A 16,171-nucleotide genomic window follows, 5' to 3' on the forward strand; every position below is an offset into this window, starting at 1 on the left:
TAAATATAAATTGTATACCTACTATGCACAAACCAATTACTGTAACTCCTTCTATAGTTTTAAAAATTGCTTATGTGGCAAAAGACTTGTTTGTGTCTATACAGCTATGTCTTCCCTACCCTACTCCAAACATATGCTCTGCCTCATCCCTCCATGAACACATAAATTTGTATAATGATGATTATTGATTATTCAGAGTTGAAAAAAGGTTTTCAAGGGCAGGAGTTTTTAATCTGGAGTCTGTGGACTTTATATGTGTATGTATATATAGTAGTGTATAATATTATATAAACATATATAGACAACTTTATTTCAAAATAATTGGCTTCCTTTGTAATCCTACATATTTTATTTCATGCATTTAAAAGCATTATTCTCAAAAAGGGCTCATAGGTTTCATAAGACTGACACAAGGATCTATGATATAAAACAGATTAAACACATCTGGCTTAAATAATGAGTAACCCTAACCCCAATTCAGCAGACTTAAGTGTTTGTGTTTTCTTTAGCTTGGGCACATTATTAACTGTCTGGATTTAGGGAATTAGGGGCAAAAGGTGGAGACAGGGAGGAGGGGAAAGCAACCTAAACTGTTAGAAGATCTAAAGCTGAAGTACATGAGAGGACTTGCTGAAAATACAATGCTGAGTCCACAAAAAAGATATGATCATGTTTACAAAAATTCCAATTTCCAAAAATTCTACCTTTTCAGGAATGGTTCTACTGCAAAAATGAAGATGCAACTGCATTACTTATTTGTCGTGAAGGATACCAGTACAGTTTGGGTTGCATACCAAGAATGGCATACAGGAAAGAAAACACAAACCCAAGGTTAGGAAAGGAACTAAATATACAACTTGGGATCCTATTACATTAAATCAGGAATGAGGAAGAGAGATTTTGATAAAGGGCACCAAAAGCTTCAAATCTTGGAGAAAACAATCAGCCCTTTGTGCATTTCACATTCAAATGTATTGCTTCTTAGAATCAACAAGCCATCATGCATTAGAATTTTTAGCATTCAAGTAGACCGACACTATAGAGAATGGCATGGTATCTATGTGACAGAAAGAGTTAATACTTGGGTTTCAGTCCCCAGTCTGCAATTAACTACTGAATGACCATAAACAAATCACTTCACCTCCCTAGGCCAAAACCTCCTCATCAGTAGAAAAAAAAAATAAAGGTAGACTAAATAATCTTTAAAATTCCTTCCTCTTCTACTAAAAATGTAGTGCTTTCCCCATTCAATCAAGTTCCATGAACCCTTGGGGCACAGCAAATCTCCTGTAATTGACAAATGAGGAAAAGTGTGAAGAAAAATGGTTTTACACAAAATAAGCATGGGGGGAGGGATTTTTATAAAGAGGGAAATTACAATGTGACCGTTTACATTATTAGATTTCAAAAGAAAATAAAATCTTTTTAACTTTCTAAAATTTCCTCAGTTTTTATTTTGGAAAATAGTGTCAAGCTCATTTATTTTAAGGTAAAAATGAAAGCTAATTTAATACTAAAAAATGCAGTGCTCATTCTTCCTCTGTACAACAGATGGCTACTCCAAATTGAAATGTGTACCCAATAATCTTAAGTCTAAAGCTTTTATGTTGTTACTTTGGTGTGGATGCTAAAAAATTCTACTTGATAGCTTATTCATGCCTAAAGATTTTCAGAAATAAAATTATACAGCACACAAATGTGATAATACCTTTTGAAAACTTTTTTATTTTTCTCTATTATGTATATAAACACGTAGGCTGTTAAAACTAAATTTTGTACAATGTTAAAATGAACATGGATTGAAAGCTGTATGAAGGTTAGGAAATAAAATCTTCAAGCTGTTCCATTGGAGAAGCAAATTTAAAATCCATTACTCTGTTTTGTACTTTGAAATAACAAGCTACACATTAGATTATAGGATCACAACAAAACTGGGATTTTGACATAAATCTTTTGAGACTATTTCCAGAGGTCTTTCCACTAAACCATATCATTTCTTCACATCAAAAGAACAGCAATTCATTAGTTTGAGCAAAGTAACAAGAACATGTTAATTTATCTTAAAAACAAAACAAATTACATAGCTATCCTAAAGAAAATAACTTTTTTTTTCCCTTTGGAAAAATGTTCTTTTAAAAATTGAATTCTAGGGGCGGCTAGATGGCTCAGTGAATGGAGCACCGGTCCTGGAGTCAGGAGGACCTGAGTACAAATTCGACCTCAGACACTTAACACTTACTAGCCATGTGACCTTGGGCAAGTCACTTAACCCCAATTGCCCTGCCTTCCCCCTCTGAAAAGCAAAAAAGTAAATAAATAAATAAATAAATATTGTATTCTACATAAGAAAGGGAAAAGGACCTATATGTGCAAAAAATATTTGTAGCAGCCCTTTCCGTGGGGCAAAATATTGGAAATTGAGGGGATGTCCATCAATTGGGAAGGGCTGGGCAAGCTGTGGTACATGAATGTAATGGAATATTATTGTGCAATAAGAAACAATGAACAGGCAGATTTCAGAAAAAATCCTGGAAAGACTTGTTCTAACTGATACAAAGTGAAATGAGTAAAACTAGGAAAACACTGTACATAATATCAGCAACACTGTGTGATGACCAACTATGAATGACTCAACTCTTCTTAGTAACACAATGATCTAAGACTAGTATAAAGGACTCATGAAGGAAAATGCTACCCACATCCAGATAAAGAATTGATGGGATTCTGAATGCAGATTGAAGCATATTTTTTTACTTACTTTTTTTTGTGCTATTTTTCTTTTTGATCTGTTCTTTTACAACTGTGGCTAATATAGAAATAAGTTTTACATGACAGCACATGTATAAACTATATCAAATTGCCTACCATTTTCAGAAAGAGAAGAGTGGAGGGAGGGAGGGAGAAAAATTTGGAATTCAAAATCTTGTAAAAGTTAACACTAAAAATTGTCTTGACATGTAATTGGAAAAAAATACTATTAAAAAATAAAGTTAAAAAAAGGAAAGAAAAAAATGGAATTCTATTTTACCCTCAGGCTCACAAAAGCAAATGATTCATAATTTAAGCAGCCTATACGTGTTAAAATTTTTAAAAGTTCACTTCAAACTTGTTTAAGCAAGGTTCCATGATTGTACCTTTTCTAATTACTAAAAGGAAAACCTACCCTGGAATCAAATCCAGAATGAATAACATGAACATGCATCTGAATTTTAACTACTTCAGAAGTTTTTACTTTTTCATTTTACTCCCTTTAAATGCATCACTCTTGTGTTTGAAAAAAATAAGATTCACATATTGGCAACTACAATGAGGTACAGTAGAAAGAGTGTACTCCTGATTTGGAGTCCAAAGCTGAGCACTTCTACTTGCTACCTGTGATGTTGTACAAGTGACTTAACCTCTCAGTTTTCTTATCTGTAAAGTAAGGAATTTGGACTTGGTGCATGTGTGTGGAAGGTTCCTTGCATATTTAAACCCTATTTTTAAATTAAGCATTTATTTTACTTTTCTTTTAAAAATAACTACTTATTGTTTGTTTTTTTTAATTAACCCTAAGCTGATAGGGCAATTGGGTGACACAATGGATAGAACACTAGGCTGGGAGTCAGAAAGACCTGAATTCAAATTTAATGTCAGTCATTTAATAGTTGCATGACCTTGGACAAGTCACTTAACCTGTCTGCCTCAGTTTCCTGAACTTACAATTGGGATAACAATAGTAGCTACTTCCTATGATTGTTGTGAGGATCAAAGAAGATAATAGTTGTAAAATTCTTAGCATAGTGTTTAGCTAGTAGACAATCTTTGATCCAATCATGAGTTTGCTATTCTAAGTAACAAATATTACAGGCTTGAAGAAAAACATCAGCTAAAATTCTTTCTCCTAATATGAAAATTCCCTCCACTCCTGCAGATTATCAATTTATCTAATACTAAGTCTTACAAAGCTATCTGGGGTGTCAAGGAGACATCACTTTTTTAAAGAGGAACATACAGCATTTTAGATAGTAGTTAAACATAAAAATGGATCTTTTCTCTGTTAAGTAGGCATTGTGTTGATCTCTGGTCTGGTCCAATTACTTCTCTTTATCTATATGTTTTATGCCTCGAATTATATTGTAAACCCCATGAATACAGAGACCTGGTGTCATGTCTCTTTACATCCTGTCCTGAGTGCCTAGGACAGTGCCCACAGGTCAGAAGCACTTGATATTTGTTGATAATAGTAATCATAATAATGATATAATCCATAAGGCACTTGCTTGAAAAATAGTACCATAAAAAGCACAGTTGTTTTGTTTAATGAATTATATATCTCAAAGCAATTTCCACAAGCACTTTCTTCATTTGGTTCTCCTTCTAAAATTCTTCCATTTAAAAAAAAAAGACTCCTAAAATGTATCCCTCGATTAGAGGTAAATTCCAGTTTGGTGGTGGCTAGGAACTTTTTCATGAGTTATCTTGGTTTAGGGGCAGCAGGTAATGGAAGAGTATTGATCAGAATAATTAGCATTACATCGACATGCTTACACTTGGCAAGTTTCTGAAGCTTTCATTTAGTTGGATTTTGTTCTGCTTTTTTTAGTTTCATCCTAATTTATGATTTTAAGCCCATCCTAAATGAAAACACAAGGCAAGTAAATGCCTGTCATTTGGGAGTTTCAGGAGTTTCTAAGAAAACCTAGTGATAGAAACTGGGCCTATGATTCAAATGATGCAGGTAACTTACAGATAAGGAAATTCCCCATACCAATTCAGTAATTTGTAGCCTTAGAGATTTGCCTACAAGACTAAAAAATTAAAATGATTTGCCCAGGGTCACATAATTATTGTGTCAGAACTAAATTTGATCCCAGGCCTTCCTAGCTCTGAGACCAGCTTTCTACTATGTATGGCCTTTGCTAAGTTGTCTCTCAAGAATATCTACAAGATATCAAATCAACTCAGATAATTTAATGAAAGTGATCGATTCAGTGTCAGGGTCTGGATAAAGTTTTAAGAACAAGGGATGAGAAAACTCTGAAAAGTGAGTTTTCTTTCTTTATTTTATGGTAAATCTATAATTATTTGCCAGAATCCTTCAACTCCAACACAACTAAAACCAGGGTTTCTATTTCTGATCACTTCTGTTGCATGAACTTAAATTGCTTTCAAACACTTACATTTTCAATAGACCTTCTTACACAATTATATACAAGCTGATTTTTTTTAATGATGCTTTTCATTAACTCATCCAACAAATATTTAGTGAGTACATGTAAGACATTGTATTTAAGCACCAGGTAAATTAATAGAAAGATCTTATGTAGATCATAAGAACTCTGATCAACACAATGACCAGTCATGATTCCAGAGGACAAATGATGAAGAATTCTACTCAATTCCTTACAGATAGGTGATGGACTAGTTAACTATATACTGAATTAGACACACATTTCTGGATGTGGTCAATATGGCCATTTGTTTTGCCTTACTGTATATTAATTACAAAGTTTATGTTTTCCTTTTATTTATCAGGGGTGTGAGGATATAGAAAGGAGAGAATATAAATACTCATTAATTAAAAAAAAAAAAGAAAGGATCTCATACTCAAGAACCAAACACTTGAAATACAACTTTAACAAGTCTTTCAGCTTGTCAATAAAGTTACATTCTTGTTAGGAAGAAACATATGCACAAAAAAATGAAAGACAAAATGATTTAGGGAGGAGGGAGGTGCCAGCAACTTGAGGATTCAGATATGTTTCAGGAGCTGACATCTGAGTTAAGTTTTGAAGGAAAAAAGGTTTCTATGAGTTAGAAGAAAGAAGTACATTCCACATTTGGGAGGAACAGGAAGATCAGTTTGGCTAGAACTCAGACTATAAAGGAGAGGGCAAAAAGTCTGGAAAGGAAAGCTGGAGTCAAATTAAAATGCACTCCAGGTTACCTAAGTAGGTCCTTAAGACCTAAAATTATGACAAGATACAAGATGGTGTTTAATTAATTAACTATTGATATTTTACTATCTCAAGAAATAAATGATCAAGTAAAATAAGTCTGAGGCTTGGAAATGTTTGTTTTAGTGGGATGCTTGTTGTTAATAAGACTTGACCTCTAGTTTTTAATAGTTTTAAATAGAAATATTTTGAAAATGCTTAAGAAAGGATCCACTGAGAGCTAACACTTGTAGTTTACTGAGTTTAGCTGCAATAGTGTTGCTTTTGAGCCCTAAGACCACTCAGGTCCCTCTCCCCAAATGCTGGTGGAAGAAAAGGAGAAATGGGAAGGATAGCTAGTATGTTCCAATCCAGTAGTGGCTAGCTTAGAACCAAACCTCAGTCTCTTGAAGACAGTGCTTCTAGAACCTCCTAATCTGGAAAGACTGGTTGGTTTACCACTTTTGGGAGGTGGAATCCCAAAGTCACACCCAGTCTCTCCTTAACCCCACCCTGAAAACTCAGCATTTTGGCACTGAGGCATCAGCAATCTTTTTCTTCTTCTTCTTCTCTTCCCAGGATATTTAAATAATCTGAGTAACAATTAGAATATGTCCATACTGAGGGGAAAGCCACTGGTGGAACTCATTAGATAGAATTAGCCCATAATTTAGTATGCTTGTGTAACACCACATTAAACACAAATTGCACTTCTGTCAAGTAGACTGGAGAAGTGGAGGCTGTGGAAGAAGATAACTGAATAAACGGAATGGATTTTTAAAAAATCAAATATTTAATGAAAGATGTAGCCAGAGAAAGACAACAGGAAAAACAGGAGTAAAATGGAAGTTAGGTAACACATTATTTTCAAAACAACAACAAAAACAATCCAACAACTGGTCTGATTTTTGAAAGTATATTTTGATCTTCAACTTAGTAATCACCTAATTGGTACATACTCATCATGAAAGGGTTGGTACATAGTTTTGACCACAGCAACTCATTAAACTGTCTAGGAAAACACAGAGGGGTTTCTCTCTGCCTTGGTGGATGGACAACACACAGATGAAATTGCAATGCTTGTGTGTTTGTATTTCAGGAGTTTGAACACAAAAACTCTTAAGTTTCTCCTGTTTGTGATTTTACTATTTCACTTAAATATTCACTTAAACCATCTCTAATTACGAAATTAAGAGACTGCCTATCTGAAGATCTAAAGCAAGACCGGGTGATATAAGAGTAACTAACTTGTTATGGAATTTGAGTTTGAATCCTAATTCTGCCACTACCTGAGTAACCTTAGACAAATAAATCACTTAAACTCTTTCTCTAGACCTGGGTTTCCTCATTTATAAAAATGAGAGAGTTGGACTAGATGACCTTGAGGTAACTTCTTGCTCTGTATCCATTATCCTATGATTCAGCTAGCTCTGACTAGCTAAGTGATTAAACTTTAGTAAATCACTTAACCATTCTGAACTTCGGTTTATTTAATTTTTTTTTTAATTAGAAGGTTGGACCTGGATGATCTCTATCACCTGTTCTGGTTCTAAGATTCTATGCTTATAGGTCTCATAAATAAGCTGAAATGACTTGTATATACCAAGCTAATAGCATACCTTAGGATTTTGAAACCATGGAAATTAAAAGAAGAAATATCAAAGAGCTACACAGGACAAAACAATTATTAACATTACACATGTCTCAGTTGTTCTGCTTTTAATCTTTGAGCAAATCCATCTTGACATCAAGGAGGGAGTGTGTGATTGAGCTTTCAGTCTAGCCTGGATGGTATTTACTAACTTGTTTTTGTTATGAAAAAATTGCATTGCACATAGTTTTGATTTCTTTTAGTGAAAACAATGTTAATTCTATTTTAAAGGAAGAAAATATTCAAGCAACACTGAATAAATGGAATTCAAAGTTGAATTTTCTAGGCATAGTGCAGTTTTTGTTAAATGAACATTTACTGAGCACTATAGCAATGTGCTATCAAACTATGGTGCAGAGAAAGGGTTATATACAACTCACACAGTCTTCGCTCAACCTAAAGATAGGAAAGGATTTGTTACTGAAATATGCTGCCATTAAAAAGGGGGGGAGGAGGCAGCTAGGTAGCACATTGAATGGAAGACCAGCCCCAGATTCAGGAGAGCTTGAGATCAAATCCGGCCTCAGACATTTGACATTTACTAGCTGTGTAACCTTGGCACTTAACCCCAACTGCTTTGCCTTCCCCACTCCAAAAAAAAATACTCTCTTAAAAATTGATACACGTTATAAAACTAAATTAGGATAAAATGCAATTATTTTATAACAATTGTAGAAGGAAAGGTGACCTTCAGTTGTTTCTACACAAACCAAATTTGAGAAAAGGTTAAATTCTGTTAAGTTACCCATTGTTTTGATAGTCACTAGTTTAGTTCAGTCATACAATTTGTAGTTTTTAAAACTGCAGCCTGTTTAACAGATTCAGCTCTTGATTTTTAAAGTAGTTTCTTCATGTATAAACTATACGTGTAAAACTATACACGTATAGTTTTCTATAGAGAAATATTTTGTGTCAAAGAATAGTCAGGAAAACCCCTAAGAAAAAACAATAGCTTATATTTATTCACTGTTTTATGGCTTGCAAAGCATTTAATTCACAACAATATTCCAAGGGAAGAGTACAGTTTGTATGTGAAAAATGACCTTCATGAAAACTAAGACTTAGAACTCAATTAAGGTCTAACTAAAATATGTTATTATTTACTGTTTTGAGGGGGGAAATTTTTTCAAAAAGATTTTCTAAGCCTGATATTGATACTGCCTGGGAAATACAGTGCTAGTAAAACAAAGTCAGATGTCCACTCTCATTACAGGAGTGAGCTTTACATTTTCCCACAGACTTAGGCTACATACAGCTTCTCTATTAGTGAGCTTTCCCAAATTTGCAAGCCAATGTTTACAGATGTATGGCTGAATCGGCACCAATCCATTGTCACTGCTAGAAAAAAAAAGAATGCCTATATTCACTTTTATGATTATATATATATACATATAAATATATATACATACATAGATAATTTTTGTACATAAAAAGTAAAAGTTCTCATTATTATTGCTTTTGTTGTTATTTGTTATTTTCTATCCTCCACTTTCCCACTCCTAGATAATCCCATCACCACTTCACTCTCACAAATACAAGTTAGAACAGGTCTAAGAAAATTAGATTACAAGGTCTAAAAGAATGAGAGCATGCTAATGCATGTCGAATAAAGCCTGTGATTGTGTGCACATTGAGCCAACTGACATCAAACCAAGCTGCATTACAGGTATCATTTTTTAAAGAAAAATCAATGCCAATGGGTAAAATAACAATGCTGCATGAAAAGTGGGTTGGTATATAGGGCTGTTCTCCCCACTAACAGGATATGTAAATTTTGCTATTATTAAAGGAATTCACAAATAGTTGTAATATAGGGGAAAAACAATACAAAAGAAATTGTTAGGCATTTTAAAAATGAGTTATCTCCCAGAACATTTTTCCATTAACTAATGACTATTAATCAGTATGAAGAATTTTGTAACATAAATAAAATAACACTTATCTATAATATTTTTAATCAGCAAAGAAAATATTATGTTAACATGACTGATTATTTTTTTTTTTTCATTTTAAAGGAGCATTTTCTGGGCTATTGATCTAGAGGAGAAAATTAAAACATTCACTATCTTTCAAGAAATAAAACTTTGCTAAATACTAAATAACCCTGCTACGTTGAAAGACTTTCAAGAACCTCTCTATAAATTTTGACTGAGTGCAGATTCATGGGTAAAAAAAAAAAGAATGTGTATCTTAAATATAGATAACATGACGGAAAAATGAGGAAGAGTGGGGAAGAGCAAGACTTTTAAAGCTGGCATGTTTCTTTTTAAAATTCAATAATCAACATAAAAATATCTACAGGAAAATCCCAGCCTCATTTCTCTTTTGCTTTGACTTCTTTTTCTTCGAAACATCCCTGGTTCATTTTGTTCAGACGATTGTAGTTTTAAGACGATTGACATCTTTGGCCAACCATAAAAATATCTTAGAACAAATTACTTTGAGAAGAAAGCAGACCCAAGTGAAAAGTAGTTGGAGAGTTTTAATAATCCCAATTTTAAAACTACTTTCAAACCAAAAATCTTAAGAGTGTTTTCAGGTTGGTTAAGCTCCACCCCAGCTTAAAGCCACAATGCTAACTACACTGAGCAAAGCACCCCAGATCCTCCTTTTGCTAAGGCATGGAAGGGGAAAAGAGATAGTTCAAGCTGGTAAAAGCGAAGAAATTAACAGAATACTGAACATACTATAAACTTCGCACTCCAAGAAACACATGAGAAACCCCATCACGAAAATCACATTAGGTGAGTTCATTCCCCACAAAAATCCGACTAGTTCGTCGCTTTCCAGCTCTGGAAGTGGCCCTCTCAGAGTCACCAGACGCCATTCCAGGAGTTAACAACAACGCTGGTGGTAGGTGGAGAGGGCCAGCGACCCATCCATTGCCTTGTACAACCATTTCTCAATAACTCTATCCACACTTGCTGGGGAGCTTCTACCGCCCTGGAAACCTTCCTTTGATGACATAGGATCTATGGGTACCAAATAAAAGGCACCCTGTTCACCAATTTAAAGCATTTCTCCTTTTCCTTATGGTTCATCAGTATTACAAAAGAGAATAAAAAGTCACCGCCTTCCCAGGGTGACTGGGACTTCGACTGTCAAAGACCAACTTGCCTCCGACAGCGGAGTTCTGCAGCATCTGGGGTCTTATGCCAGGCAGGGAGTGAGAGGTCCAGGTAACTTCGGGGTTTCCCAATTGTCCTGAAAGTCCCTTACAGGTTCGAGTCTCTCTTAATTTGAACACTCTGGTACATCTCTCCGAACCCGTGAATGGGTCCCGTTTCTTCTTTCAGCAGGGGAAGGGATAGGGGCAGCGCCTGACCCATTCTGGGGTTTATGAGGGGGAAAGGATGTGAGGACAAGCCCCGAGGCCGGGGATGAAGGAGAGGATAGGAAAGACACCAAGGGTTTCCTAGCAGATAGGTAAGGAAAAGACTCGACCACATCTATGTCTCCTACACTGGCTCTGCAGGAAAGCATGAGTGGAGATCTCACCTAAGGCGCTCTGGGAGGCTTCGTTAGGCTTTTCCGTGTGTGTAACAAACTTTTATCTATACTGGGACCAGGCACAAGGCAGATTAGCGACCAGTTACTGTTCCCTAAATCCAAACACCAGAGCTGGAGGGGGGATGGGAGGTGGGGGATCAGGAAACCTCTTTTCCTTTTGCAATGTTTAAAATATTTGCTTATTTTATGGGAGAACGATGAAATTTTGTTTTAATATCAATACCTAACTCTCCTAACAAAGCAATCAATCAACAACCATTTAATAAGCGCCTACTAAGTGCCAGATAAAGCGCTAGGTACTATGAAAACAATGACAAAAATGAAAGACGACCTCTCCAAACACAACCCAGAGGCAAAACCGTGTCTTTCTCAGCAAGTTCCTCCCTCTCCCTCTCTCCCTCCTCCTCCCCAATAGATAGCAAGTAGTTTAGCATGGGGGCGGATTGGATGAAAGATAGTTATTCCCCTCTCCCTCTCCTCCTCTAAACCACAGAAAAAGACAGATCCCCAGATTGTGCTCCACTCGCTGTAGGTAGGATAGGTGAGGAGGGAGCTGATCTCTTAATTTTAAACACCCACTAAGTCTGAACAAAGGCAGGGGAATCTCAACCGAACCAGTCTCCTCTCTAAGTCTGTAGGTGAAATAACATAAAGCGGCCTCCCACACCATTCCCATCAGTCACACTAGCAGGGTAACTAACTTCGCTCGCTTCCTACAAGTGACCCCTGCTTTACTTTCGGTATTCTTTTAATTTCCTTTTCTTTAAGTGTGGAAGGGGAAGCTGTTTTTTTTTTTTTTTATATAATTAGGACATCTAAATCCGTCTCTTAAGATACAGAAAAGATTGAGATCTCTTCCTTAGAACAGAGTACCCACGAGAGAGAAATCAAAGCTCTTTGGAATTATAATGGCAGTTGCCCCCGGTGTGTAACCAGTCCTCAGGCTGGGAAAAAAGAAAAGTTCAGTCCCCTCTCGAAACAGGTATGTGACCCCACAGAAACCCTCCTTCCCGGCCCCCAGCGAGTGCCTTGAAGGGCCAGAGTTCGCCCTTGCTGGTACCCACCAATAGCCGTCGGAGTTCTGGTCGTTCACGGTGCACCTCCGCATGTAATACATCTTGCTGCTGGATCCCCCGCCCACGCCGCAGACGCCACCGCCGCCGCCGCCGCCGCCTCCGCCACCGCCACCGCCACAGAAGCCACCTCCTCCTTGGTAGGTCATTTCACAGCGTAAGTCTGGGCCGGACTCAGCACGAGTCATTCGACCCAAGGTGTTGATCCGCGGATGGGATCCTCCGTTGCAACTCATCTTGGTCAAAAATCAATAGAGCGACTTAGGACTGAGGCATAAGCGAAAGTTGTGCGGGCAAGAAAGAAACCAAAGGAGCTTAATAACTAAAAAAAAAAAAAAAAAGACCAAAAGTTCCCCCAAGACCCTTGCAGGAACGGACAGCAGCTCTTTTGATTCTGGCTTTCTCTCCTCTCCGCCGCTCTGGGAGCAGTGCCAGGTACACTGAGGCGGTCGAAGTGGGGAAGGGAGAGTAAAGGGGGGAAAAGAAGAAAACCCCACCGGGGGGCCGGGCAGGGGTAGGGGTAGAGCTTGGGAAAGGTGCAGCGCCCAGCGGTGGTGGTAACGATGGTTGGCTTCCAGAGAGGAGGAAAAGTTGTTACTCTCGAGTGGATGTTGGAGCAGAGAAGCTGGGTACGCGCTGGGTGTTGGTGTTGGTCGGTGGTGGAAGGCTAGTCTCCTCCCCGCTGGCACAGGAAAGGCGAAGCCACACCTGCCAGGTTTCTTTTTCTTCTACCTCAGTCTTTTTTTTTTTTTAAAGAACACACCCAGGCGTGGAGGACCCGCCGAGCCGCGCCTCCCCCACCTACAAGCCCAGAACTCTCCCCGGTCTTGTTCCAGCTCCTCCCCCTTGCTCCTGGCGGTCTCGCGGACGCGCAAGCTGTCCAGGTCCCTTCCCACCGTTTCTCCCTGGTCCGCCCAGCCTGCAAGCCTGTCCTGGCTTCGTTTCTTCCGTTCTTCTCAGTACCTGAGCCCTGCCCAGGTAGCTCCGCCCTTCGAGATGGTGATTCTTGGAGGTAGGGCTGAAGCAAAAAATCCTAAAACAAGAAAGCTTTTTGCTGGGGGGAGGGGAGAGGCAGAGCGCGCCTTCTGGGGCCTCTCTTCGCCGTCCAGCACAATAAACGGAATATCCCAGCTTTAGAGGTTTACCCAGGGCTTTCCAAAACGGGAGGTGCCCATTCAAGAAGTATTTATAAAATGGAGGGGGGCGAGGGAGGAGGGAGTTCCTCTTTTCAAATTATCCTAGTAGCTGCCTTAATGTGTCTATTTTTCCTTGATTATTTTAGAAAGACACCAATCCCTGGAGAAGTCAATCAGTTTTGGCAATAATAACTAGCTTCCTTTGTGAAGATACTTTTTTTTTTTTTTTCAATAAGGTGCACTAAGAACACAGTGCAATGAGGTTTTTATCCTTCAAGAAAGTTATCTATTGAACATGAACAATGTTGAATTTAATTCTGCCTTTCCTAAGCACTTATGTGGACTGGAAACTGGGGACAGAAAGACAAAAAGGGAAGTTGTCTATACCCTCCGGGAATTTACATGCTATTGGATGAATATAAAGTAGACATGTAAATACAAAGTACATTAATTCCTAGAGAGACCTGGTGCTCTTAATTTGGGGAATGGGAAAATGCATCGATTTCAGAGAGAAATTAAAAAAAAAAACATCTTCAAGTTTTGAAAAGCTTGTAATGCTCTTATTGCAACCAATACCTCTCCATCCAAAGCTACCCATTTCTAAGCCCACTTTTTCTTAATGATGTGTGACCACAGTGGTTTGCAGAAGCATTCCTTCGACTGGCAATAGTGTTTGATTCTTAAAATTGAAGAGTAAGAAAGTATGTTTCTTCCTCTGCTTCTTTGAAAATATTGGACTAGTTGCTGTAAAGTTCCTTCCATTCCTAAAGTTCTGTGATCTGTGATCTTAACGATGTTGTTCTAATCTCATATTTACAGAGTAGGAAATTGAAGTCCCATTCCCCCCCCCCAAAAAAAAAAGAAATTGAAGCCCAAAGAAATTAAATTATCTGCCCACAGTCACTCTGCTAGTTGGTGACAGTAGAGCCCAGGCTAGTAATCCTTACTTTATCCTGGACTGCCTCCTTTCCTTCCATACAGAATAGTCTAAAAGTCCAAGCTATTCACCTTCTGGTTTTGTTAGTTTCATTGTATTTAGTATGTTGGAAAACATCCTAACCACCTGGTAATAAGCCCTAGATTTAATGATCCCTATAGTAATGTTCTCTCCTAAGTAACATTAGTTAATATCTAGATTCCAAGAAGAAAAATACCTATGATGAGTGTTTGTTATTTCTCCTGGTGATAATGTCCCTTTGTGGTCTTCTTTGAATGAGAAAAAAACAACAACAATATGAGTCCTTCCTCCAATAAATCTCAGAAGATATATATATGCAATAGTGTAGCTATTACAATGCAGCTAGAATGTCTGTGTATCAGTGATAGACTCTGCACACTCAGGACAACCCTTACTGAATACCATCTAGAAACCAAAGTCAAGGATTGGTAAATGTATGATCATAAACTCTTAGAATTGAATGTTTTAGGGGTTGACTAATGCAACCCATACCTCACCAACAATCCCTTCTATAACATCCCTAACAAGTGATTAAGCCTTCCTTCATTTGTAGATCTCTAGTGATCTGGGTAGCTAGGTGTAGAAGTGGATAGAATGCAATGACTGAAGTCAGGAAGATTCATCATCCTTAAATTCTAATCTAGCCTCAGATATTTACTAGCTGTGTGACCCTGGGCAATTCACTTAATCCTGCTTGCCTTAGTTTACTCATCTGTAAAATGAGCTGGAGAAGGAAATGCAACCCACTCCAGGGTCTTCGCCAAGAAAATCCCCAATAGTCATGAAGAGTTGGACACAACTGAATGACAACAAAAAAATGATCTTCTAGACCTTCATTTTTAGCCACTGCCTCCTGAGATACCTCATCCCATTTTTGGTTAGTACTAATTGTTAAAAAGCTTTTCTTTACATGATTCAAGCCTAAATCTGCCTCTGCATCTTCCACCCACTGCTTCCCAATTCTCAAGACAATTCAGAAGGAAATTTTCAGAAAAGGATAGAAATCTCCAAACTGTGTTGAAGCAATAAATGAAATATTTTCTACAACTGAATTGGTGCAGGATATCTCTGCAGGTGAACCAGTATTGACAACAATATGAAGTAGTTGAATTTGTTTATTCAATTCAGTATTCTAATAGGAAAGGGAAGAAGCACTAGCTAGGCTGCTTGCAATGGCAATACTACAAAAAAAAAGGATAAACATTGTCAAAAAGATAATAATTCTATTTACAGGTAACTTGCTCTTTTCTCTAAAAAAATCTGGGATGGGGCAGCTAGGTGGCACAGGGAGTAGAGCACCAGCCCTGGAGTCAGGAGGACCTGAGTTCAAATGAGGCCTCAGACACTTAACACAAAAAACTAGTCGTCATGACCTTGGGCAAGTCACTTAACCCCAATTACCCTACCTTCCCCCTCCAAAAAGAGCAATAACAAAAAAAAATCCTGGGATATCAAAAGAATAATTAATTTACAGCTACAAAGAGCTACTCACAACCCTCATGTCTTTTCAGTCTATGCATTTCCAAAGTATATTTGTGTATTGGTAGAACAGAAAAGAAGAAAAGGTAATGAATTGTCATTCAATAATTGACATTCAATAAATACTCGTTGATTAAAAAATAATAACACACTTCTTTGCTACTTTAAAGGAGGAAAAGTTGTTTAGGTAACACCATCCCCATTTTACAGGTGACAAAACTAATGCTCAGAAAGACCAGTCAATAAGCATTTGTTAAACACTTATTTTGTGCCAGGCACTGTGTGCTAAACTCTGGGGATGCAAATACAAGTAAAAAGAAAGATCCTTGCTCTCAACGGGTTATATTCTAGTGGGGAAAAGACAGCATATAGAAGGAAATTGGAAAAGAGGTGAAATAACTTGCTTAAAGTTATACAGCTAGTAAGTGTCAGAACTGGGATGGGAA

At 37.5% G+C, this 16,171-nt stretch overlaps 1 protein-coding gene across 2 annotated transcripts in view; it reads right to left on the bottom strand.

The window, feature by feature from the left end:
* DSP (desmoplakin) overlaps positions 1-12,848 on the bottom strand; it is a 54,758-nt gene extending 41,910 nt beyond the window's left edge. For both annotated transcript variants that reach the window (XM_069103525.1, XM_069103524.1), the window contains exon 1: positions 12,144-12,848. In XM_069103525.1, the coding sequence (XP_068959626.1) occupies positions 12,144-12,388 (245 nt within the window). In that variant the 5' untranslated portion in view covers positions 12,389-12,848. The remainder of the gene's footprint in view (positions 1-12,143) is intronic.
* Between the last annotated feature and the right edge of the window lie 3,323 nt (positions 12,849-16,171).

Source organism: Petaurus breviceps, unplaced genomic scaffold (genome assembly GCF_028583685.1).
Source record: "Petaurus breviceps papuanus isolate PSGF00001 unplaced genomic scaffold, PetGlider_PUasm1.0 582, whole genome shotgun sequence".
Taxonomy (NCBI): Eukaryota; Metazoa; Chordata; class Mammalia; order Diprotodontia; family Petauridae; genus Petaurus; species Petaurus breviceps.